General features: G+C 33.4%; 1 protein-coding gene and 1 long non-coding RNA gene across 2 annotated transcripts; one reads left to right on the forward strand and one right to left on the reverse strand.

The window, feature by feature from the left end:
• Nucleotides 1-414: 414 nt before the first annotated feature.
• On the reverse strand, nucleotides 415-24,464 carry LOC111640866 (RAC serine/threonine-protein kinase-like). Its single transcript, XM_023386941.1, has 7 exons — nucleotides 24,454-24,464; nucleotides 24,242-24,399; nucleotides 24,077-24,162; nucleotides 23,923-23,998; nucleotides 23,699-23,836; nucleotides 23,545-23,625; nucleotides 415-479 (listed from the first exon to the last, which is right to left on the reverse strand). The coding sequence occupies exons 1-7, from the start codon at nucleotides 24,462-24,464 to the stop codon at nucleotides 427-429; spliced, it is 603 nt and encodes a 200-aa protein (XP_023242709.1). The 3' UTR covers nucleotides 415-426.
• On the forward strand, nucleotides 7,109-12,632 carry LOC111640863. Its single transcript, XR_002759326.1, has 3 exons — nucleotides 7,109-7,184; nucleotides 7,257-7,336; nucleotides 12,581-12,632. It is a non-coding gene; the product is annotated as an uncharacterized LOC111640863 (long non-coding RNA).
• Nucleotides 24,465-24,693: the final 229 nt, after the last annotated feature.

The following is a 24,693-nucleotide window of genomic DNA, read 5'->3' on the forward strand; positions in this document are numbered from 1 at the left end:
GCGAACAGATTCAATGAAACTCATTTGGTTCCATGCGATTTTATTTTTATAAGCATAAAATTAAGCCATAGAACTAAAATAACACTATGGGAAAACACCACAAACTTTCACTTATAGATCCGGAAGTTTCTCCAGAACCTCACTGATAACGAGAAAAGCTGAAAATTTTATCTTTCTAGACCTTAATATCCACCAGACAATACGAATGCTTATCGTACAATATTCAACACACACAATATCAAAAACAATTGAACGCAATTAAGTTTAATTCGGAACGATTAATTAAATCATTTAAACGTACAATTAAAGTGTAATTAATTATAATTAACAAAATCATACAATAAATATTATTTTAAAAAACATATCTTTTAAATACTTATATATTGAATCAGTCAAGTGTGAACTGATTCGGGCTAAAAGACATCATCAAAAAATCTGTGTATTCGGATGTCTCCTTCTTGAAGACGTTTGTTCGGATCCTGAAAACACAAGAAATTATAAAAATTAATTACAACGGTTGATTCTGTTTTAATTATATTTTTATCTTTAAACTTTCAAAGTCAACTCGTATTACAGTAAGTTATTCAGCTTCTGATCACTCATTAAAATTTGATTATCACAAACATTGAAATTGAGTATTCAACAGTGTTGATTAAACAAACTGAATTAGTTATTCAAATATTCACCTAATTATTCAGAAAGTGTGTTCAAATGTATTTACGTTATTAAATAAACGCGTTTCTTATTAACTACATAAAATTTATGAAATTCTTGTATCAAACAACATAAATACATCGAGATATAACGAAATATAATTATGCAAATGGAATGTGTCATATAACTACAGTAAATATTATAATCTTACTTTTTGTAGTAAATTCTCGATCATGTCTACGGCATTCATCGACAGTCGCATAGCATACTGCAACTGAACATTTTGAGCCACTGAAAAGTCACGCTTACATTAATCACATCGTTTTACTTTATTGTTAACAAATTAAAAATAACAATTGTTTACTTTTGGCTATCTCGATAAGTGACGTCGGGACCATATTGTTAATAATGTTAATTGTTTTCAAATAAATATCCATTAGAGTTTGTCCAATTAACATCTGGTGTAATATGATTCCAAATGTCCACCAATCGCAGTAAGCATCTAAACGTAATACATATTAATTATAAGAATTAAACGAAATGATTCGATTAAATTCGAATAGAGCAACTTACCGTATAGTTTTTTCTTAAGAATTTCTGGACAAAGATAGAACAAACTCCCGCAATAGTCTTAGGGATTTCGTTCATACTGACTGAAAGAAACGACAATGTCGCATGAAATGCGTACCTCTGCGAAACTTAGGATATTACAGTATACAATACTTACTGTGCACAAATCGAAATCGATTAACTGTACTTCTTTGGTTTTATCTAACATGATGTTGCTGGAGCTAATGTCCCTATGAATTATTCTTGTCGAAGACAGAAACAAATTCGTCATACAATTTGCATTTGTGAAGAAATAAATAAAGAAATATATTTAGAAAAGCACATTTGTTATGAATAAACGTGATGGCCGAAGCCACTTGAGCAGCAAATATTTTCGCTTTGGCTTCCTTCAGAAATTCGTTGTATTGTAAGTAAGTTGTCAAGTCCAGTCCGTCCACGTAGTCGGAGACACTAACAGAAACTAAAGAAAAGAATTATTAGTCCATAAAGCCTAAAATATTCTCAATAAATCAAATCAGAACGGTTAAAATTTACCTTGTATTCATTTTGAAATAACTTATTAACGTCACAATATGAGGATGGCTCGATGCGGACGTCCATGCAGTTTTTTCTTTCTTTATTATGCGCCTCTATAAATAAAGACATTTTCTTAATATATTCCTACACTAAACTAAGAATATTCTGTAGATATTTCTATTTAATGTTTGTAGAACATCGCTTAGTGCATCATCAGTAATTAAATAAATTTTGATAAACGTGTAATAACATAAATAATGTGTGAATTGATGTTTTGTGAAGTCAAGAATAATTTAATAAACATGTTCTGTTTTTTCACGCCGTATTACAATCGAAAACAAAGCTTAAAGCATACCTGTGAGAGACAAAAGCGCTCCATCTTGACGGCTTTCAAAGCCAGTTTTTCATCCGAATTTTTACACCGAGCCAAAAAAACTACCGAAATTGCCCTTTCCTATTTCTGTAATCTCGTAATTGCCATTAAGAATGTGTTCATTATATTTTGACGAATTTGGTCGAATTTGAGAACGTGCCGGATTATTTTTCAATTCGCATTTCTAAAATTGCAGAATCTTTTAATTAGAAACTTCTTTAATTAAAGGATTGTATAAAGAACGAGAACTTACCTGTGAATCGGAAATCTCGCCCGACATACAACAACAGAATTTATAGAATGCATTTCTGCAGAATTCTATAAATTTTCTTCTTTTTGAATACTCGTCTGGGAACTGTGAACTGGTATCCTCTCCATTTGAATGGAGACACTTTGTTCCAAGACAATTTTCGTCCAACTAACAAAAATCAATAATAAAAGTCGTTTACGCATACAACGTTTACGAAAAAAGTATTTAAAACTTCTTTAGAAAAGTAAAGACTTACTCAATCTTAGTCATAAATAACGCTGATTTTCGTAGAGAAAGAGTAATATCTTACCTTTGTAGGACAAACTGTAACTTGCTGACCATTTGGCTCAGCATCATCATCTCTCCTGTAAGGATATTCGATTATATCGTAAGTAATATTAAATAAATCTCAATTATAAATGTAATTAATGAAGAAATTTACCCTTTCTTCTTCTCCTTATTACTTCGCATTCGCAAGAAAACCTTCTTTAGGCAGCGTATGATTTTCGCTTCGCAATCGCAACAACAGAATATTGTTAACTGCAGTTTATTGTTAAGAATTGTTGTAAGTCATTGTGATGAAATTACTTTTTATATGAAATCACTTGATTAAATATATGAAATTTCATTTGCGTATTAAAATGAGTCTTATCATTGTTTTAAATGTCCATTTGTCTTTCGTTGCCATTAAAACGAAAAGTTTAATTTCTGAGAATTAATAAAGTTAGACATTTATAATAGACGCTTTTATTTTTCTGTATCTTCAGCTTGTGTTAAAAGACATTACACTTGGATGGCTCCACTCAAAAATATGTACAAGTTCTCTATAGGAACCGATATCTCCGGAAGTAGTTCGGTTGTCTCTTCAGAAGCGCGAATAAGCATCATAGCCGTGAAGAAATGAATTTATCCGTTGTTAATGAAATTGGAGTGAGTGATACAGAGGATGAGGGACACTTTAATCGTTACGATTAAACAATAATAAAGAATCGCTTTGCACTTATAATAACTTAGAAAGTCGTGAAATAAAAAAAAAAAAAAAAACATTTTTATAGTAATTGTATTGTAAACTAGCTGTTACCCGCGACTTCGCCCACGGAGGTTTTGCAAGCAAACCCCATTTATATTCAGTATTTCAACAGCCATAGTAATTGTTATATAACACCTACCGCATGCAATAACAATATCAAATTTAAAACGGTTCGAACATTTGCTTTAAAAAAAGGAATATATAAAAATATTTATAACAATGTCTGAAATGTTATCAATTTAATACACTTGAGTACTTAACGAAGACTAAACGTTGTTGAAAACAAAAAATCGCATCTAAAATAGTACGCAATCAATAATACGCAAATAAAAAATCGCATCTAAAGTTTTCCCAGGGGAAATTTCGAAAAATTCTTTTTTAGTGTGCGTTTCCATGACATACCCTAAGTGTGTATCAAAGTTCATGTCGTTAGGTTCAGCGGTTTGCTCCGGGCGATAATGAATCAGTGACTCAGTCAGTCAGTGACTAAGTCATTTAGTCAGTCAGTCAGTCAGGACAACTAATTTTATATATTTAGATAAGTTGTAAGATAGAGCATTCTGTAAATCTCTAATGTATTTTAAAAATGGCATTTAAGTATCGAATATATTTTATATACAGTCGACCCCCTATAACACGCTAGATACGTTTTGTGTTATATGAATTCCGTGTTGTATGAGTCACTTAAATACCTGAGCCAATCACAGCTCGGCACATGTGCAGTTTAGCGGCTACGGCTGTTTGAAATGTTTTCTTCCATAAAATTAACCGATTCTAGACTAATTTGACTCAACATTTTCAAAACACGTATAATTTTTTGGGAATAATCCATATAAACTATGCTATAAACAAAAAAAATTGTAGGATTACTTCCGAGTGTGCATCGTTCGACGACGCCATTGCTTAAGCTTGCTTTCGTCGCGGAGCGGCGCATCGAACATTAAATTAATTAAAAAACTGCAAGTGGACAACATGAAACCGTGGGACGGTTCAACTAACGAAGTATTCGACCGGTCAGACGAGGGCATCGGGGACGATGTCAGCTGTCAGGATGGCCGAATGTGGGGTTTAGACGAGTAACATTCCTAAACCGTTAAAACAATAAATTTACGACGGTTTGCGGGGGAGACTAGGAGAACGAGGGAGAGAGTCAAGTAAGGGGAGAAGTGAGAAAGAGGGAAAAAGTCAAGTAAGGGGAGAAGTTAAAAAGACGACAGTTGGTGACGACGCGAAAGTGAGAAAGGACAAAAGACGTTACGAAGGCAAGAATATTATCATTGTATCAAGACGGTTACGACGGTTACGAACGCTGGATTATTGTCATTTCTATTTCTCTATCTCAATAACTATTCCTACATTAACTACGATATAATCGAATTTTTTTATAGGAGAGATGATGATGCTGAGCCACGTGGTCAGCAAGTTACAGATTGTCCTACAAAGGTAAGATATTAACTCTTTCTCTAGGAAAATCAGCGTTATTTATGACTAAGATTGAGTTAGTCTTTATTTTTCTAAAGAAGTTTTAAATACTTTTTTCCGATAACGTTGCAAGCGTATTTGAAATAAATTTGTCGCCTCCTCGTTAAAATAAGATTGTCGGAAAAAAAAATCAAATATCGATAGAAACTTATAACTTTCCTCTTTAATATAAACATTCAACCCTCGAACAATGATATTCCTCTGCTGCAAGACAAAAAGTTTATAGTTAAAGTCCGAATTCGTCATTTTGTTTTGGTCCCAAAAACAACTTTAATCTCCATACCTGCAAGACCGAATCTACCTCTCACAATAGGGGATCACATGACTACTTTCCCCAGCCTCGGGGTAGTTTCTCATCTACGGCTGGTCAGAAAGGATTAAGTCTCGAATAATTTTAACTTTGTGCGTCGATCGGAAGAATAAAGGCATAAACCTAACGTCTCCGTTTAAATCTACTAAAGGTATGGAACAGATAATGTAAACTCTCTCTCCGGAGGTTGGAGCTAGCGAACTAAATTCATTTCTCAAGATGTCAGATTTTGTAATCGTTAATTTTCGTTAATCTAATAAATCGTTGTTTCCGTTGTTAAATGGTGTCATTTACTCGTATATCGCCTACGCCTCGTCGACGACCCCTCTCACCTCCTCCACTCGACCTGACAAAAAGAATCCCGACCATTCGAGACCGCATTCGAAATTTAGCCATCTTGACAAGTGATCAAGTTTAACGACCTGTAACCGAAAAGGGAGAGTCGACGGTTCCGACCTCCCTGGCGGTTCACACTTTTATTATTGATTTTTCTTAGTTGGACGAAAATTGTCTTGGAACAAAGTGTCTTCATTCAAATAGAGAAGATTCACAGTTCCCAGACGAGTATTCAAAGAGACGAAAATTTATAGAATTCTGCAGAAACGCATTCTATAAATTGTGTTGTTGTTGTCGTATGTCGGGCGAGATTTCCGATTCACAGGTAAGTTCTCGTTCTTTATACAATCCTTTAATTAAAGAAGTTTATAATTAAAAGTTTCTGCGATTTTAGAACTGCGAATTGGAAAATAATCCGACACGTTCTCAAATTCGACCAAATTCGTCAAAATATAATGAACACATTCTTAATGGCAATTACGAGATTACAGAAATAGGAAAGGGCAATTTCGGCAGTTTTTTTGGCTCGATGTAAAAATTCAGATGAAAAACTGGCTTTGAAAGCAGTCAAGATGGAGCGCTTTTGTCTCTCACAGGTATGCTTTAAGCTTTGTTTTCGATTGTAATACGGCGTGAAAAAACAGAACATGTTTATTAAATTATTCTCTACTTCAAAAATCATTAATTCACACATCATTTATGATATTACACGTTTATCAAAATTTATTTAATTATTGATGATGCACTAAGCAATGTTCTATAAACATTAATCAGAAATATCTACAGAATATTCTTAGTTTAGTGCATATTAAGAAAATGTCTTTATTTATAGAGGCGCGAGATAAACAAAGAGAAAACTACATGGACGTCCGCATCGAGCCATCCTCATATTGTGACGTTAATAAGCTATTTCAAAATGAATACAAAGTAAAGTTTAACCTTTTTCATTCGATTTATTAAAAATACTTTAGGCTTGTATGGACTAATAACTCTTTTGTTCAGTTTCTGCTTCGTCTCCGACTACGTGGACGGACTGGACTTGACAACTTACAGTACAACGAATTTCTGAAGGAAGCAAAAGCCAAAATATTTGCTGCTCAAGTGGCTTCGACCATTACGTTTATTCATAACAAATGTGCTTTTCTAAATATATTTCTTTATTTATTTCTTCACAAATGCAAATTGTATGACGAATTTGTTTCTGTCTTCGACAAGAATAATTCATAGGGACATTAGCTCCAGCAACATCATGTTAGATAAAACCAAAGAAGTACAGTTAATCGATTTCGATTTGTGCACAGTAAGTATTGTATACTGTAATATCCTAAGTTTCGCAGAGGTACTCATTTCATGCGACATTGTCGTTTCTTTCAGTCAGTATGAACGAAATCCCTAAGACTATTGCTGGAGTTTGTTCTATCTTTGTCCAGAAATTCTTAAGAAAAAACTATACGGTAAGGTGCTCTATTCGAATTTAATCGAATCATTTCGTTTAACTCTTGTAATTAATATGTATTACGTTTAGATGCTTACTGCGATTGGTGGGCATTTGGAATTATATTACAGCAGATGTTAATTGGACAAACTCTAATGGATATTTATTTGAAAAAAATTAACAATATTAACAATATGGACCCGATGTCACTTATCGAGATAGCCAAAAGTAAGTAATGTTATTTTTAATTTGTTAACAATAAAGTAAAACGATGTAATTAATGTAAGCGTGACTTTTCAGTGGCTCAAAATGTTCAGTTGCAGTATGCTATGCGACTGTCGATGAATGCCGTAGACATCATCGAGGATCTACTACAAAAGGTAAGATTATGATATTTACTGTATTTATATGACACATTCTACTTGCATAATTATTTTTTACTAGCTTACCCGTCGCGCATTGCTGCGATCTCAGAAGAAACGAAATTCTAGCAAACTCGTTTTAAGATAAATTTCAATTTACATTTTATCATTTTTATTGAAACTTATTATTATTATTCATTTTCATCGAGAAAACATTTCAAAGTGTCGTTTCAATTCTATTTATTTATTGGAGTGCTTGTNCGGAGGTTTTGCAAGCAAACCCCATTTATATTCAGTATTTCAACAGCCATAGTAATTGTTATATAACACCTACCGCATGCAATAACAATATCAAATTTAAAACGGTTCGAACATTTGCTTTAAAAAAAGGAATATATAAAAATATTTATAACAATGTCTGAAATGTTATCAATTTAATACACTTGAGTACTTAACGAAGACTAAACGTTGTTGAAAACAAAAAATCGCATCTAAAATAGTACGCAATCAATAATACGCAAATAAAAAATCGCATCTAAAGTTTTCCCAGGGGAAATTTCGAAAAATTCTTTTTTAGTGTGCGTTTCCATGACATACCCTAAGTGTGTATCAAAGTTCATGTCGTTAGGTTCAGCGGTTTGCTCCGGGCGATAATGAATCAGTGACTCAGTCAGTCAGTGACTAAGTCATTTAGTCAGTCAGTCAGTCAGGACAACTAATTTTATATATTTAGATAAGTTGTAAGATAGAGCATTCTGTAAATCTCTAATGTATTTTAAAAATGGCATTTAAGTATCGAATATATTTTATATACAGTCGACCCCCTATAACACGCTAGATACGTTTTGTGTTATATGAATTCCGTGTTGTATGAGTCACTTAAATACCTGAGCCAATCACAGCTCGGCACATGTGCAGTTTAGCGGCTACGGCTGTTTGAAATGTTTTCTTCCATAAAATTAACCGATTCTAGACTAATTTGACTCAACATTTTCAAAACACGTATAATTTTTTGGGAATAATCCATATAAACTATGCTATAAACAAAAAAAATTGTAGGATTACTTCCGAGTGTGCATCGTTCGACGACGCCATTGCTTAAGCTTGCTTTCGTCGCGGAGCGGCGCATCGAACATTAAATTAATTAAAAAACTGCAAGTGGACAACATGAAACCGTGGGACGGTTCAACTAACGAAGTATTCGACCGGTCAGACGAGGGCATCGGGGACGATGTCAGCTGTCAGGATGGCCGAATGTGGGGTTTAGACGAGTAACATTCCTAAACCGTTAAAACAATAAATTTACGACGGTTTGCGGGGGAGACTAGGAGAACGAGGGAGAGAGTCAAGTAAGGGGAGAAGTGAGAAAGAGGGAAAAAGTCAAGTAAGGGGAGAAGTTAAAAAGACGACAGTTGGTGACGACGCGAAAGTGAGAAAGGACAAAAGACGTTACGAAGGCAAGAATATTATCATTGTATCAAGACGGTTACGACGGTTACGAACGCTGGATTATTGTCATTTCTATTTCTCTATCTCAATAACTATTCCTACATTAACTACGATATAATCGAATTTTTTTATAGGAGAGATGATGATGCTGAGCCACGTGGTCAGCAAGTTACAGATTGTCCTACAAAGGTAAGATATTAACTCTTTCTCTAGGAAAATCAGCGTTATTTATGACTAAGATTGAGTTAGTCTTTATTTTTCTAAAGAAGTTTTAAATACTTTTTTCCGATAACGTTGCAAGCGTATTTGAAATAAATTTGTCGCCTCCTCGTTAAAATAAGATTGTCGGAAAAAAAAATCAAATATCGATAGAAACTTATAACTTTCCTCTTTAATATAAACATTCAACCCTCGAACAATGATATTCCTCTGCTGCAAGACAAAAAGTTTATAGTTAAAGTCCGAATTCGTCATTTTGTTTTGGTCCCAAAAACAACTTTAATCTCCATACCTGCAAGACCGAATCTACCTCTCACAATAGGGGATCACATGACTACTTTCCCCAGCCTCGGGGTAGTTTCTCATCTACGGCTGGTCAGAAAGGATTAAGTCTCGAATAATTTTAACTTTGTGCGTCGATCGGAAGAATAAAGGCATAAACCTAACGTCTCCGTTTAAATCTACTAAAGGTATGGAACAGATAATGTAAACTCTCTCTCCGGAGGTTGGAGCTAGCGAACTAAATTCATTTCTCAAGATGTCAGATTTTGTAATCGTTAATTTTCGTTAATCTAATAAATCGTTGTTTCCGTTGTTAAATGGTGTCATTTACTCGTATATCGCCTACGCCTCGTCGACGACCCCTCTCACCTCCTCCACTCGACCTGACAAAAAGAATCCCGACCATTCGAGACCGCATTCGAAATTTAGCCATCTTGACAAGTGATCAAGTTTAACGACCTGTAACCGAAAAGGGAGAGTCGACGGTTCCGACCTCCCTGGCGGTTCACACTTTTATTATTGATTTTTCTTAGTTGGACGAAAATTGTCTTGGAACAAAGTGTCTTCATTCAAATAGAGAAGATTCACAGTTCCCAGACGAGTATTCAAAGAGACGAAAATTTATAGAATTCTGCAGAAACGCATTCTATAAATTGTGTTGTTGTTGTCGTATGTCGGGCGAGATTTCCGATTCACAGGTAAGTTCTCGTTCTTTATACAATCCTTTAATTAAAGAAGTTTATAATTAAAAGTTTCTGCGATTTTAGAACTGCGAATTGGAAAATAATCCGACACGTTCTCAAATTCGACCAAATTCGTCAAAATATAATGAACACATTCTTAATGGCAATTACGAGATTACAGAAATAGGAAAGGGCAATTTCGGCAGTTTTTTTGGCTCGATGTAAAAATTCAGATGAAAAACTGGCTTTGAAAGCAGTCAAGATGGAGCGCTTTTGTCTCTCACAGGTATGCTTTAAGCTTTGTTTTCGATTGTAATACGGCGTGAAAAAACAGAACATGTTTATTAAATTATTCTCTACTTCAAAAATCATTAATTCACACATCATTTATGATATTACACGTTTATCAAAATTTATTTAATTACTGATGATGCACTAAGCGATGTTCTACAAACATTAAATAGAAATATCTACAGAATATTCTTAGTTTAGTGTAGGAATATATTAAGAAAATGTCTTTATTTATAGAGGCGCATAATAAAGAAAGAAAAAACTGCATGGACGTCCGCATCGAGCCATCCTCATATTGTGACGTTAATAAGTTATTTCAAAATGAATACAAGGTAAATTTTAACCGTTCTGATTTGATTTATTGAGAATATTTTAGGCTTTATGGACTAATAATTCTTTTCTTTAGTTTCTGTTAGTGTCTCCGACTACGTGGACGGACTGGACTTGACAACTTACTTACAATACAACGAATTTCTGAAGGAAGCCAAAGCGAAAATATTTGCTGCTCAAGTGGCTTCGGCCATCACGTTTATTCATAACAAATGTGCTTTTCTAAATATATTTCTTTATTTATTTCTTCACAAATGCAAATTGTATGACGAATTTGTTTCTGTCTTCGACAAGAATAATTCATAGGGACATTAGCTCCAGCAACATCATGTTAGATAAAACCAAAGAAGTACAGTTAATCGATTTCGATTTGTGCACAGTAAGTATTGTATACTGTAATATCCTAAGTTTCGCAGAGGTACGCATTTCATGCGACATTGTCGTTTCTTTCAGTCAGTATGAACGAAATCCCTAAGACTATTGCGGGAGTTTGTTCTATCTTTGTCCAGAAATTCTTAAGAAAAAACTATACGGTAAGGTGCTCTATTCGAATTTAATCGAATCATTTCGTTTAACTCTTGTAATTAATATGTATTACGTTTAGATGCTTACTGCGATTGGTGGGCGTTTGGAATCATATTACACCAAATGTTAATTGGACAGACTCCAATGGATATTTATGTGAAAAAAATTAANGTGTTGTGAAATTTCTGATAGTTGGATAATAAACCGTTTTATTGTAATTTGTCTTTTTAAATTATTTTGAGTCGATATTAAAATTTGGAAAAGGGGGATACCTAGATCGGTAAAATAGGCAAATTTCCTCTTAAAACTTCGGTTGTTGCTCGGGATACAGTTAAAATTTTAACAAAGTTCGAGCGAATACATAATTAGCAAAAAAAAAAAAATTGTTGAAATAAAGTGATTGAACAAAAATTATTACAAATATCATAAATAACAGTTAACAAATGCATATATAGAGATATTTTTTGGAGGGGAGAAATGGTCTTCACAATTTGAAATCGATCGAACACATGGCTCGTATAAACGCGCGCCATCTATCGTAGGTTAAATGTACTATGCTGAAGTGTATTAAAAAACTACCCAAAGTTTTATGGCAATCGTACTATGCCAGAAACCTTCGCAGGAGTATATTAAACAACTTCCCAAAGTTTCACGGCAATCGGATAAACGGTGTGGTAATGCATGAAGGACAGACAGACACACACACACACATACATTCATTTTTATACATGTAGATTAAATCTCGAAGTATTAAATGTTAGTATTTATGTTGTTTTATAAGAGAATCTCATATACAGTAGAGCGTCTTTTATCCAAATCAATTGGGGACTGGGGTTGTTCGGATAACAATTTTTCGGATAACGAATCATGTACGAAAAAATATATTAATTTATCCCGTGTTGAAATTTTTCTCCGTTGCGTGTCGCTTCGCGTTGAATTTTTGTCGATGTTAAGCCTAACGAAGACTATTGCATCGTTAAAAATTATTTTTTAATTTTGTACAAACAAAATAAATATATTGAAAAAATATAAAATTAATAAAAAATTATACTTCAGAAGTTAATTTAGTATCAAAAAAGTAAAATATTTGAGTAGCCCAAGAAATAGCCAAAGATTGCAGCGCCACAACACTGGCGAAAATTTAAATTTGTTGACTGGAATTATTTCGGATAACCGACCTTCGGATAAACGACGCTCTACTGTATTTCATGCAGTTAATAAGAAACGCATTCATTTAACAACATAAATACATTTGAACACACTTTCTGAATAATTAGGTGAATATTTGAATAACTAATTCAGTTTGTTTAATCAAACTGTTGAATACTGAATTTTAATGTTTGTGATAATCAAATTTTAATGAGTGATCATAAGCTGAATAACTTACTGTAATACAAGTTGACTTTGAAAGTTTACAGATAAAAATATAATTAAAACAGTATCAACTGTTGTAATTAATTTTTATGATTTCTTGTCTTTTCAGGATCCGAACAAACGTCTTCAAGAAGGAGACATCTGAATACAGATTTTTTGATGATGTCTTTTAGCCCGAATCAGTTCACACTTGACTGATTCAATATATAAATATTGAAAAGAATTGTTTTTCAAAATGATATTTATTATATGATTTTGTTAATTATAATTATTTACATGTTAGTTGTATGATTTAACTAATCGTTCGGAATTGAACTTAATTGCGTTCAATCGTTTTTGGTAGTTTGTGTGTTGGATATTGTACTCAGTGGCGTAGCGTGGGTGTCAGCCGCCGGGGCGGAGGAAAATTTCTCCACCTCCTTATTTAGGTATCTCGTGTGAGGATGTAAGTTCTTTTGTGAGTTTTAAAGTTAAAACACATTTTTTATTATTTATTATTATTTCCCTTCTTCCTCCAGTATCGTCTTTTTAGGAGGTCGAAGTTAGACCTTTTCACTCATCAGTGTACTGCGTCACTTCGAAAGGTGACTTTCTAGGCTCTCAAAGACGTTTAGGACGACATATAAAGTTTTCCCCTCACACTCGGAGATTATTCATTTTTACCTTTGTTTCGATGTACAGATAATCAACCAATTAAAAATAACCTCTACTTGTTACATGGATGTTATAGCTGTTACATAGACAACTGAACTTAGATGGTGACAAAAATGTCACCGACAAAGGTAGACCGAACCGAAACCCCTCTTCTATTCCGTTCGATGTGAACGATGAGAAAACAGATCAAGATGACCATAAAAGGCAACAATCATCACCCAGTGCACCACAGATACTCTGACCTTAGCCACCTGTGGCAATTAATTTAGTTAGTTTGACAGCTGTTGTCAAATTTATGATGAGAAAGTGTCACAATAACGGGTAGAAAAAGTAATAAATCTAAAGTATGGTTCGATTCCTGACAAGTAAAGTAAACAAACCCTTGACGCAAGTCGAACTTACATGCGATTGCATCAGATTTTCCCCGATAAGTCCCCCTCCGGGACGTGTATAAAAAGGACTTGGACACAGTCCTCCGGGCGGACATCAACTGCGGACATCAACAGCAGTCAACAGACCCATACCGCCACTCTGTCCGTCGCCGTCTTGTTATACTAGCCGTCTCTATCCCAAGATGACCAGATGACCACCTCCCAGGTCCACGATAGTCCCAACGACGTCGTATACCCGTCGTATACCAGACTTAGAGGTATTTTTCAGAAATCTATATGTAAGCTCTCTCTCTCTCCCCGAGAAGTCCCTCTTAGAGAAGTCTCTCTCGTCTCTCTAAGTTTAACTTCGAGAATAGAACGTAATCGTTTCATTGGAGAGACGAATCATTGTCGCGACTTAGAATAGGGTTTCTAATTATTTCTATTTTTTGTAGCTTTTCGCTATTGCATTTGATATGTATAATTTTATAGTAGTTTATTTTTGTTTAACCTGTGTATTTATTTGGGAACCTGTCGACTTATTCATGACCTCCCCACTCACATTTATCCCTCCGAAAACCATCCTCTGACAGAGCCGTCGATAAGTGGGGACAACTAACCCCCTCGGTTCTCACAATTGAATATTGTACGATAAGCATTTGTATTGTGTGGTGGATATTAAAAAGAATCATGTAGGTTTGTATGGCGAATTGTCTGAACAAGCGCGAAGACGCGGATAAAGAATACAAGAATAGTTAAATCCTGTATCAATAACACATCTAATACAAAAGATATATAAAAAATACAATAAATCAGTGGAGTGCCGTGACATTTGATAGTAGGAAAGCTGTTTCTGTAAGAAGCCGACTTCCAGGGGCAATCAGTTAATTGCGCGTCAGTGATGGTCAAGGGTCCATTCGTATCGTTTGTTCGATAAGCCAGTAAAAACCGTAGACTTCTCTAAATGCATTTTTAAAATCACAATTACATTCCGAATCGCTAGCCACGATATAAGGGCTACAATTAAAAATAAAATAATAAAAACTTACTTGGTGAAATAAAATGTGTGGTGGATGTACAGTACATACTGGTACAAAATATTCTTCAATTATATTAATATACTTTTAAAGAAAATTATAATTAAATATAGCTTTGTAAAGAAACATACATAAAAATAACATAAAATCTTCTTTACTTTTTAAATCTTAAAACAATCCACTTATTCAAATAGCTCCCTACGAGTGACTAATGGATGGAATCAGAGACGGTCCTGGTAGGTGCATGCACGCGGGCTGCCAAATCCCGAGGGTGCCGATACCGGTCAATGTCAAATGCCTCTTTTGTCGCATCACTAGTATACCTCAAAAGACGCGACAGGGTTCTTGTAAATTTTAAACATTTCTCACCATAGCTGTAAAAGTCTAAATATGTTAAACTTAATAGATTATCCGTCGTTTGTTTTCTAACTAATTCGTTTTAGGACCAGGTGTTNCACTTATTCAAATAGCTCCCTACGAGTGACTAATGGATGGAATCAGAGACGGTCCTGGTAGGTGCATGCACGCGGGCTGCCAAATCCCGAGGTGCCGATACCGGTCAATGTCAAATGCCTCTTTTGTCGCATCACTAGTATACCTCAAAGGACGCGACAGGGTTGTTGTACTGTACATTTTAAACGCTTCTCACCATAGCTGTAAAAATCTAAATACAGTATGTTAAACTCAATAGATTGTGCGTCGTTTGTTTTCTAACTAATTCGTTTTAGGACCCGGTCCACAAAAATTTCCAAATTTTACAAGTTTTCGGACATTGTCATTGAACTGGAAAAATTTCTCTCTTTATTACATTTAATATTACGAAGAAATCAGTCCCCACTGTACTCGACTAGAGATTGGTTCGGTTAAGCTTCTGTTTAAGTAAAATTTCGGCTCTTTCATCAGGGTTTTATTTATGTCACCAATTCTCTAATCGCTTAATTATTTAACTACTTAAGTAGAAATAAGTCGAAACCAGTTACTTTGTACTCGAATATTTGTAGTCTCGGGAAAAAAGTGGGAAGACAAATTTTTATGACAACGGATACATAAATCGTAAATTTAAGGAAAATAAATTCTAGAGCTTTTTCTGTACCTCGGGCATCTCTCTCATTCATTAACTTTAGCTGTAAATGACACTGTCAAAGTAACAGTTAATTTTTTAACATTGTACAAAAATTGTACACGTTTTTTTTTCTACATCCCCTTAAAGATGAGACATACGAAATCGTAATATCACTGGTTTAACATTGAAATCCGTCAGTAATATAAAATCGGAGAGCGGAATAAATAGGCCTATATCAAATATTTTAATGGATTTTTTTAAAACTTCTGTCAACTATACAGAACTATCGTAAAAACATACCAGTAAATTCTTATAGGTTGGGTTAAGTCAGGGGTCGCCAAACTTTTTTAACCGTCGACCCCCAACCACTTTTTAAAGCCTCACATCGACCCCCACCGTAAATTTTATGACAAGTGTATGTGTATGAGCAAAATGAAAATAAAAAAAAACGTTGTGGTCTCTGTATTAGAAAGAAACAAAAAAAAAAAAAAAATTGAGAACCCTTAGTCGCATCGACCCCTCAATCGACCCCCTGGCCGCATCGACCCCCTAATCGACCCCCTAGCCGTATCGACCCCCCCAATGATGTTGCATCGACCCCTAGGGGTCGATATCGACCACTTTGGCCACCCCTGGGTTAAGTTATAAATCTACTCGTTATTCACGTAATCGGCCAAATATCTAGCTGGCGGGCGGCTAACAGCCCAGAACCGGTTCCGTATAGAATTGGAAACGTTATATGTGTAGCATCAACCGAAGGTCGTAGGCTTCCACCAGCTAAACTGGGTGAGGTTGGTGCTCTGTAAAGCGCATGCATAAATCTGGCTTTTTGGAATTTGACAATACAGAGATTCCACTCCGCCACTAATATTCAAATATACAATAGCGATCTTATTTTTTTTTCACGTGTAGTATAGAAGTTTGTAATAAGATACGTAATGCGGTTATAAAAAAATATTGTGCGATTATTTTCGTATAATTAAAATTAATGTGTTTATTTTTTAGAAAATACAAGTGAAGCGGCGCATCAACCGCTTCCAATGACGGCACGCCACTGCAATAAATGCACATGTTATTCGGTTGTTTATAAATTAAATACAGTCGTAGCAACTATTTTCCTTAAAAAGACCTCTCGGAAGGCATCCCTCTACTCAAATCGTTTAAGTGTTGCGTTGTCATAACTTATCAAAGAAAAACAGATAAAAGACACGGTTTCAGAATACGTCACTTGTCATAATTCGAGTAAAGTTGGTTTTAATGAAGGGTTTACTCGTTATTAGCATTTACAAATTTTATAAAACTCATGATCACCGTCAAAATTGAATTTTTTGTCAGTTTATAATAATTAGTAAAGTAAAAACATTTTTGTAACAAAATCTGATAACAGATGGCGCTACCAAAGTTTTATTATACAGTAATCCGTATACAGTAGAGAGTCGATTATCCGAATCAATATGGAAATGGAGTTGTTCGGAAAATACATTTTCGGATAACCGATTATGTACGAAAAAATACATTATTAATATAAAATATTAGTATATCCCAATAATAGTATATTAATATATCCCATGTTTAAATTTTTCTCCGTTGCGTGTCGCTTTGCATCGAATTTTTTTCGATGTTAAGCCTAACGAAAAATTTTATAATAATAATCGTGGCTATTGTATCGTTAAAAATTATTTTTGTTTTGTACAAACAAAATAAATATATTGAAAAATATTTTTAAAAATATACTTTAGAAGTTAATCTAGTATCAAAAACGTTCGATTCAGCATGACACAATCCAACTGAAACGCTTTCGGTTAACCGACGTTTCGGTTGATTGACATTCGGATAATCGACGCTCTACTGTACATCATTGAGATGGGTTGAAAATAATAATAATTATAAGCTCAGAGCTCAAACGGTTAGGAGTTGAAGGTTGAAATTTGGTACACGGTTAGGGTACGTCATGAGAGCGTACAGTACAGTACACTAAGAATGAATTTTTCGAAATTTAAAGAAATAAAATTTAAAGAATTAAAAGAAATAAAAAATACTTAATGCTTTTTAAGTTTTTGTGTACCAACAACTAGAGCTGGGACAGCAAACCTGTGGCATATATGCCGAAAGTGGTATGTCAGGAGAAATTTGGTATGCAACAGATACGATCTCTACTTGTTACTGTTAAATTGCACTACTTTTTCTATGGTTTTATATTCAATTCTGTGTATTCTCATACTTTTCTTAATAAGCTTGTTTATATTTATTTAAATTAATTTTCTAAGTAAGTTAATACCATCTAGGTTCAAAAATTAGAAAATGTATGAAAATTTAGCTTGTAATTCATTAATAAATATATGGAAAATGTTTAAATCATCCTACAAAATATTATAGAAATAATATATAACATAAGTGAATGATAAATTTATTATAGCAATAATGCATAAAGCAGTAACAAGCAAATATATAAGGCAAGCATTTTAATGCGTAAAATTTAATGAATTATGATTATATAACACAAGTATTCGATATTAATGCTGTATAGCCATATTTCATTATAATATTGTTTGCTGCATATGAAGAATAAATTTTAAAAAGGAATTGCATGAACATTGTATAATTCATTATCGATTTTGAGAGATGTAGATGTACTCAAAATGGGTGACGATTGCCTATACTGTACTCTGTATCCTTCCCTATCCTTATCGTTATTATTTGGTGATTTAATTTTCGAACGTTGCGTCCACCATCAATTAAATGTCAGACAAACGAAACTTGTATCCTTTTATGCAATTTTTCTTAGTTTTCTTTTTTTCTTCCACTCCTTAATCGTTTGCGTACAACCTTTTGCCACGAAAAATTACATAATTGCGTGTAGTCCCATGCTGACGTTAACTGGTAAAAATAACGTGCCTTTTTTCATAGGCGCAGTCGTCTGCATAACACTAAGTTGTGTTGTAACGATGTACAATGGCAGGAAAAACAAATTGACTTTCGATCTTGAGCTATCGGCTTACGAAACAGAAAAGGAAAATTTGCGCATTTATCAGTTAATTATTCGTTTATTCCTTTTGATCTGTTATCCTGGCATGTTGGTTGCAAGCTGGGCTACGATTAGTATTCTTATTTACAAAAAAATCGAGGAACGTGCAAACTATATTAGAGCAACCGTCTGTGCGATTTTCCTGAATTTATGCGTTCTGTACGAAGGAACCAGATTGTTATGGATACTCTCAATAATGACGTTAACGTTAATTATGATAATGAAAAGATTCCAAGTCCTGTCTAATGATCTGCAGCGAGCTAAAACTACTTGTTCTTATGATGCTATCCAACAATTGAAAATGAAACACAACGAATTGTGCGAATTTATAAATCAGGTTAATGATAAATGGAGCAAGTGTATTTTCTTTCTTTACGGTTTTATTATTACTTTTGTATCGTTTATGTTATACAACACAGTATTTCCCGGTTTCCCTGCGCATTTGTATGTTTTCGTTTGTCTGGCAACTGCAGTTTCTATCGCAGGAGCAATTACTATTTCTCTGGTTGTTTCTCGTGTTTCTTCAACTGTAAGTTACTTTCTGTTTGCTTCGGTAAATCTACTTTTCCTGACATTGCTCGTTATTTTCAGGCTTACGATTCTTTTCAAGAAATTCGAAAATTAGGAGCAGGAAACTTCAGATTAGAAGAAAAACTAAAGGTTTTTTTCTAGAAATAATAGCTTGATTTTTTGTCATTTTAAATAAATTATTTTACAGATGCTGGATTTCATGAAGAAATTTCGTGAAAATGAAATTGGATTCAGTTGTGGAGATTGTTTTATGTTTTCGAAAGAAACGGCAGTTGAGGTAAGACGATTGCATAAAAAACATTTCAAGTTCGAGAAATTTTGCCTTAGATCCGAATATTGCAATTTTTTCGGCTTTAAAACTTTTATTCACCATAGGTAATCACTTTCGAGTTTAAATGCTTATATATAAATGACTTTAACGTGGTAGAAGTTTTATCATTTCAGACTGTCAAAACTTGTATTATTTGTATTATTGTATTATTGTATTATTTACTGTTGTAATTAGTATTTCATGCGGAACAAAAAATTTACCAATTGATGACATAGAGAACAACTCGTTTGTCTGTCCAATATCAGAGTAACAATGCTTACACATCACGGAATTGACCAATCAAACTGTTCTTTTTTAAATGCAAGATAAATTTAGTCAAATTTATATATAGTTACATAATAATAAAAGCATTAAATTTTATATAGTAACTGATTAAATATCAGTTATTAGTTAGTAATGAGATTGTTTATTTAATTAATTGTTGGTTGTTTTACAAATTTTAGGTATACAATGCATTATATACCGTATTCAACATGTTGCTACAGATTAGAGACATCTGGTTGGGAGTAGATTCGAAATGTGTTGCTTCGAAACATTCAATTTCACCTCTCAATGCTACAGAGACGGTTTCTCAGAAATGAATACTGTAACAAAATCGATTAAAAAGTTAGAGATATAGTATCCATGCTTAATACTGATTTTTCTGTGGATTTGAAAGTCATTCTTGAGAACACTATAAAAATCTACATATTCTATATATGCAGCCGAAACAAAGACTTGGAAGCATAGTTGTAGTTAATTCTATTATTTTCTTTATATCTGCAATAACAAAACATCAAATTCACTAAAGTATTAAGACTCCTACTACACTGAATACGTTACTATTGCACTTATTAGAAATGTATAATTAGAAAAAAAAATTATATTCAACCTGCAAAGATGAGATGTATTCACACTGAAGTGCATTAAGACATTCATATTATTAATAATATTTAAATTGATTTTAGGTGGTGAATCTTACACATCTTTAATCTGAAATGCAATAGAGTTATTACAAAAAATAAATACCTATAAGTGCGCTGTAAATCAATGTTCTCTGTCATGGAATGCCAGAAAACATTGATTTACAGCGCATTAATTTACAAGAGACCAAACAGAAAACGTTCATATTTTTTTGCTATTGGAATGATAGTTTAAGTTTATTTAATTCCTAGTGTTACGGTCATGACATCAAAATGGTGGTAAAAATTAAATACTTGTGAACAATCTCGATATTCACGTCATAACTATTATATTTCTTGATTGTGTTCATAGGCGATTTTAAATATTTCATTGACGACTTAAACGTATTAAAGGATAATTTTTGTACCATATTTGTATTTATTTCCAACAATTACATGTTATTATAAAGACTGTTATAAATAACTGTAAACAATAGAATAATAAAACCACCTTTTACTAACCTTTAACATGCAGTCTTTTTTATTAACGAATAATGAAACAGTGAGAGAAAAATTCAATTATGTAAAATTAAAAGTTGAAAAATTTCATAGTTGAAACAAAGTTTAATACACTTTGGTTCAACAGATAAGCAGATTTTCAGGAGAATACTTTGTCGTATGGCAATAAAATTGACTTGGTGCCGGACAGACAACAGTGATCGTCGCATTTGTTGGGCACAGAAGTCACAATCCTTGTAGAGCAATTACGTCAGGAAGCGCGACAATTGAGTTAGGAAGCTTTGACTCTACTGTAAATGTAAACGAAGTCATAGGCCCGTATATTTCACATATGAAGAGACCCTCATTACATTTTTAAATTCCTCGTCGCAATAAATGGAAAATAGCAAAGTGTCGGCAAAAGAGAACCATCAGATTTCGAGAACGAACTAAATTCTATAAGCCTAGAGAAGACGTGCTAGCGACCTATGTACTGTACATCGCCCGACACAATCGTGCGATATCGCTTTGTCTCGTCCCCTGATACAACTTTGTATTACGAAACCGCACACTTTAGAATAAAATTAATTGAGAAATGATCTTTTCGCAATTAATAATTTCAAAAATAAAAAATTAAAGCAGTGTTTAATCTCATTACTTTCATATTTTTATATTATATATAACGACCAAAACTTACTCTGTACATAGAAACACTTCGATCGTCATTGACGTTTCATAGACTAAATCGATATTTATTGTCAAGTATAAACTACATTTAGAGACATGGAATAAAATCTCAAAAGATGATATCACACACAATTTCCATTATAAATGAACTTTGACCCGAAATGTTACGCTATTCTTTTCTGGATTTCTATTTATGATAAACAAAAATTTGGTCTGCGTTGTCGTCATAAATCAGCAAAAATATTAAAAAATGTAAAACAAAGAGGAGGTTTCCCGACGAGGTCTCTTTCATCGTAAGGCTAAATACAGTTGTCTGTTTTGTTTCGTGAAAAATTCGTCACTGTTGCATGATTGAAAGCTAACTTTATGTAACTTACAAGTAAAAGCAACAAGTTTCACTCTCAATATGTAGCCTATTTGTGACAGGACTCGGAAAATTCGTTACTTGTCAGAACCTGTAATATCTGGAATAATTGTGCTTATGCTGTCTTCATTTTCAACCATGCCCAGTAGCTTCAATAACTGCATTATGCCGGGTTATGCAAATTGGGCAAGGATACAAACGAGTTCAAAGAATGCAAGTATGAAGTTTTTCTTCATAAACGTGATTATTAAAACCAAACGAACTGCCGAATTATCGGGCTGTAAGTTCGATGCCGCTATTAAAGCAGCCGAGATAGACAAATCAAGAATACTAGACGGCAAAACAAATACTGTAACGCATCTCAAAAACGAACTAGAAATCTTCCAGGCAACGTGTGAAAAAACATATAACATTCGTCTTTTCTTAAATGTATTAAAAATTCATTCGCTTGTTTGGTTGATCCTTGCGTCCATCGAGTCATCTGGCAAGGCCAACATTGGGGAACTTAAATTTTCCGCATATGAAATCCTAGATGAACTTAAGGGATATTTTAGTAACAATGGATCTGGAAAGCTATGCTCAGGCAAGCATTAGGACTACATCATCTCTAATGTCCAGCGAATATTCGACTTATTCGACAATGGTCTTACTGACATGAAATTTGCCAAGTTCGAAAAGAAGATTGACATTCTGCTTGCCTGTGAACAGAAAAACTCGCTTATGGAGAGCCAGCAGAATATTCTCTCCAAACTCTCTGTCATAGAGGNCCATTTAATTTATAAACAACCGAATAACGTGTATTAATTTTTAAATATCTCTTTTTCAACAGACGTGTTATTGATACAGGATATAACTATTCTTGTATTCTTTCTCCTCGTCTTTATTCGCGTTTGTTCAAACAATTCGCCATACAAACCTACATGATTCTTTTTAATATCCACCATACGATTCGAATGCTTATACAGTAGTGCAATATTCAACACACAAACTACCAAAAACGATTGAACGCAATTAAGTTTAATTCCGAACGATTAATTAAATTATTTAAACATACAATTAAAGTGTAATTAATTATAATTAACAAAATCATATAATAAATATCATTTTGAAAACAATTCTTTTGAATATTTATATATTGAATCAGTCAAGTGTGAACTGATTCGGGTCAAGGGACATCATCAAAAAAATCTGTGTATTCTGATGTCTCCTTCTTGAAGACGTTTGTTCGGATCCTGAAAACACAAGAAATCATAAAAATTAATTACAACGGTTGATTCTGTTTTAATTATATTTTTATCTGTAAACTTTCAAAGTTAACTCATGTTACAGTAAGTTATTCAGCTTCTGATTATTCATTAAAATTTGATTATCACAAACATTGAAATTCAGTATTCAACAGTGTTGATTAAACAAACTGAATTAGTTATTTAAATATTCACCTAATTATTCAGAAAGTGTGTTCAAATGTATTTATGTTATTAAATGAACGCGTTTCTTATTAACTACATAAAATTTATGAAATTCTTGTATTAAACAACATAAATACTAACGTTTAATACTTCGAGATGTAATAAAAAATAATTATGCAAATGGAATGTGTCATATAAATACAGTAAATATTATAATCTTACCTTTTGTAGTAGATCCTCGATCATGTCTACGGCAATTCATCGACAGTCCCATAGCATACTGCAACTGAACATTTTGAGCCACTGAAAAGTCACGCTTACATTAATCACATCGTTTCACTTTATCGTTAACAAATTAAAAATAACGATGGCTTACTTTTGGCTATCTCGATAAGTGACGTCGGGTCCGTATTGTTAATATTGTTAATTTTTTTCAAATAAATTTCCATTGGAGTTTGTCCAATTAACATCTGGTGTAATATGATTCCAAATGCCCACCAATCGCAGTAAGCATCTAAACGTAATACATATTAATTACATATGAAACGAATGATAATAATAAACGAAATGATTCGATTAAATTCCAATAGAGCACCTTACCGTACGGTTTCTTGTCAAGAATTTTTGGACAAAGATAGAACAAACTCCCGCAATAGTCTTTGGTATTTCGTTCATACTGACGGAAAGAAACGACAATGTCGTATGTAATGTGTACCTCTAGGAAACTTAGAATATTACAGTATACAATACTTACTGTGCACAGACCGAAATCGATTAACTGTGCTCCTTTGGTTTTATTTAACATGATGTTGCTAGAGCTAATGTCCCGGTGAATTCTTCCTGTCGAAAACAGAAACAAATTCGTCATACAATTTGCATTTGTGAAGAAATGAATAAATAAATATATTTAAAAAATTACCTTTGTTATGAATAAACGTAATGGCCGAAGCCACTTGTGCAGCAAATATTTTGGCTTCGTATTCCTCCAGAAATTCGTTGTACTGTAAATATGTTGTCAAGTCCTGTCTGTCCACGTAGTAAGAGACAAAACAGAAACTAAAGAAAACAATTATTAGTCTATACAAGCATAAAGTATTGCCAATAAATCGAATGAAAAAGGTTAAAATTTACCTTGTATTCATTTTGAAATATCTTATTAACGTCACAATATGAGGATGGCTCGATGCGGACGTCCATGCAGTTTTCTCTTTGTTTATCACGCGCCTCTATAAATAAAGACATTTTCTTAATATACATTAAACTAAGAATATTCTGTAGATATTTCTAATTCATGTTCATAAAACATCGCTTAGTGCATCATCAATAATTGAGTAAATTTTGATAAACGTATAATAACATAAATGATGTGTG

Source organism: Centruroides sculpturatus, unplaced genomic scaffold (assembly GCF_000671375.1).
Source record: "Centruroides sculpturatus isolate CEXI.00-Female unplaced genomic scaffold, Cexi_2.0 scaffold1375, whole genome shotgun sequence".
Taxonomy (NCBI): domain Eukaryota; kingdom Metazoa; phylum Arthropoda; class Arachnida; order Scorpiones; family Buthidae; genus Centruroides; species Centruroides sculpturatus.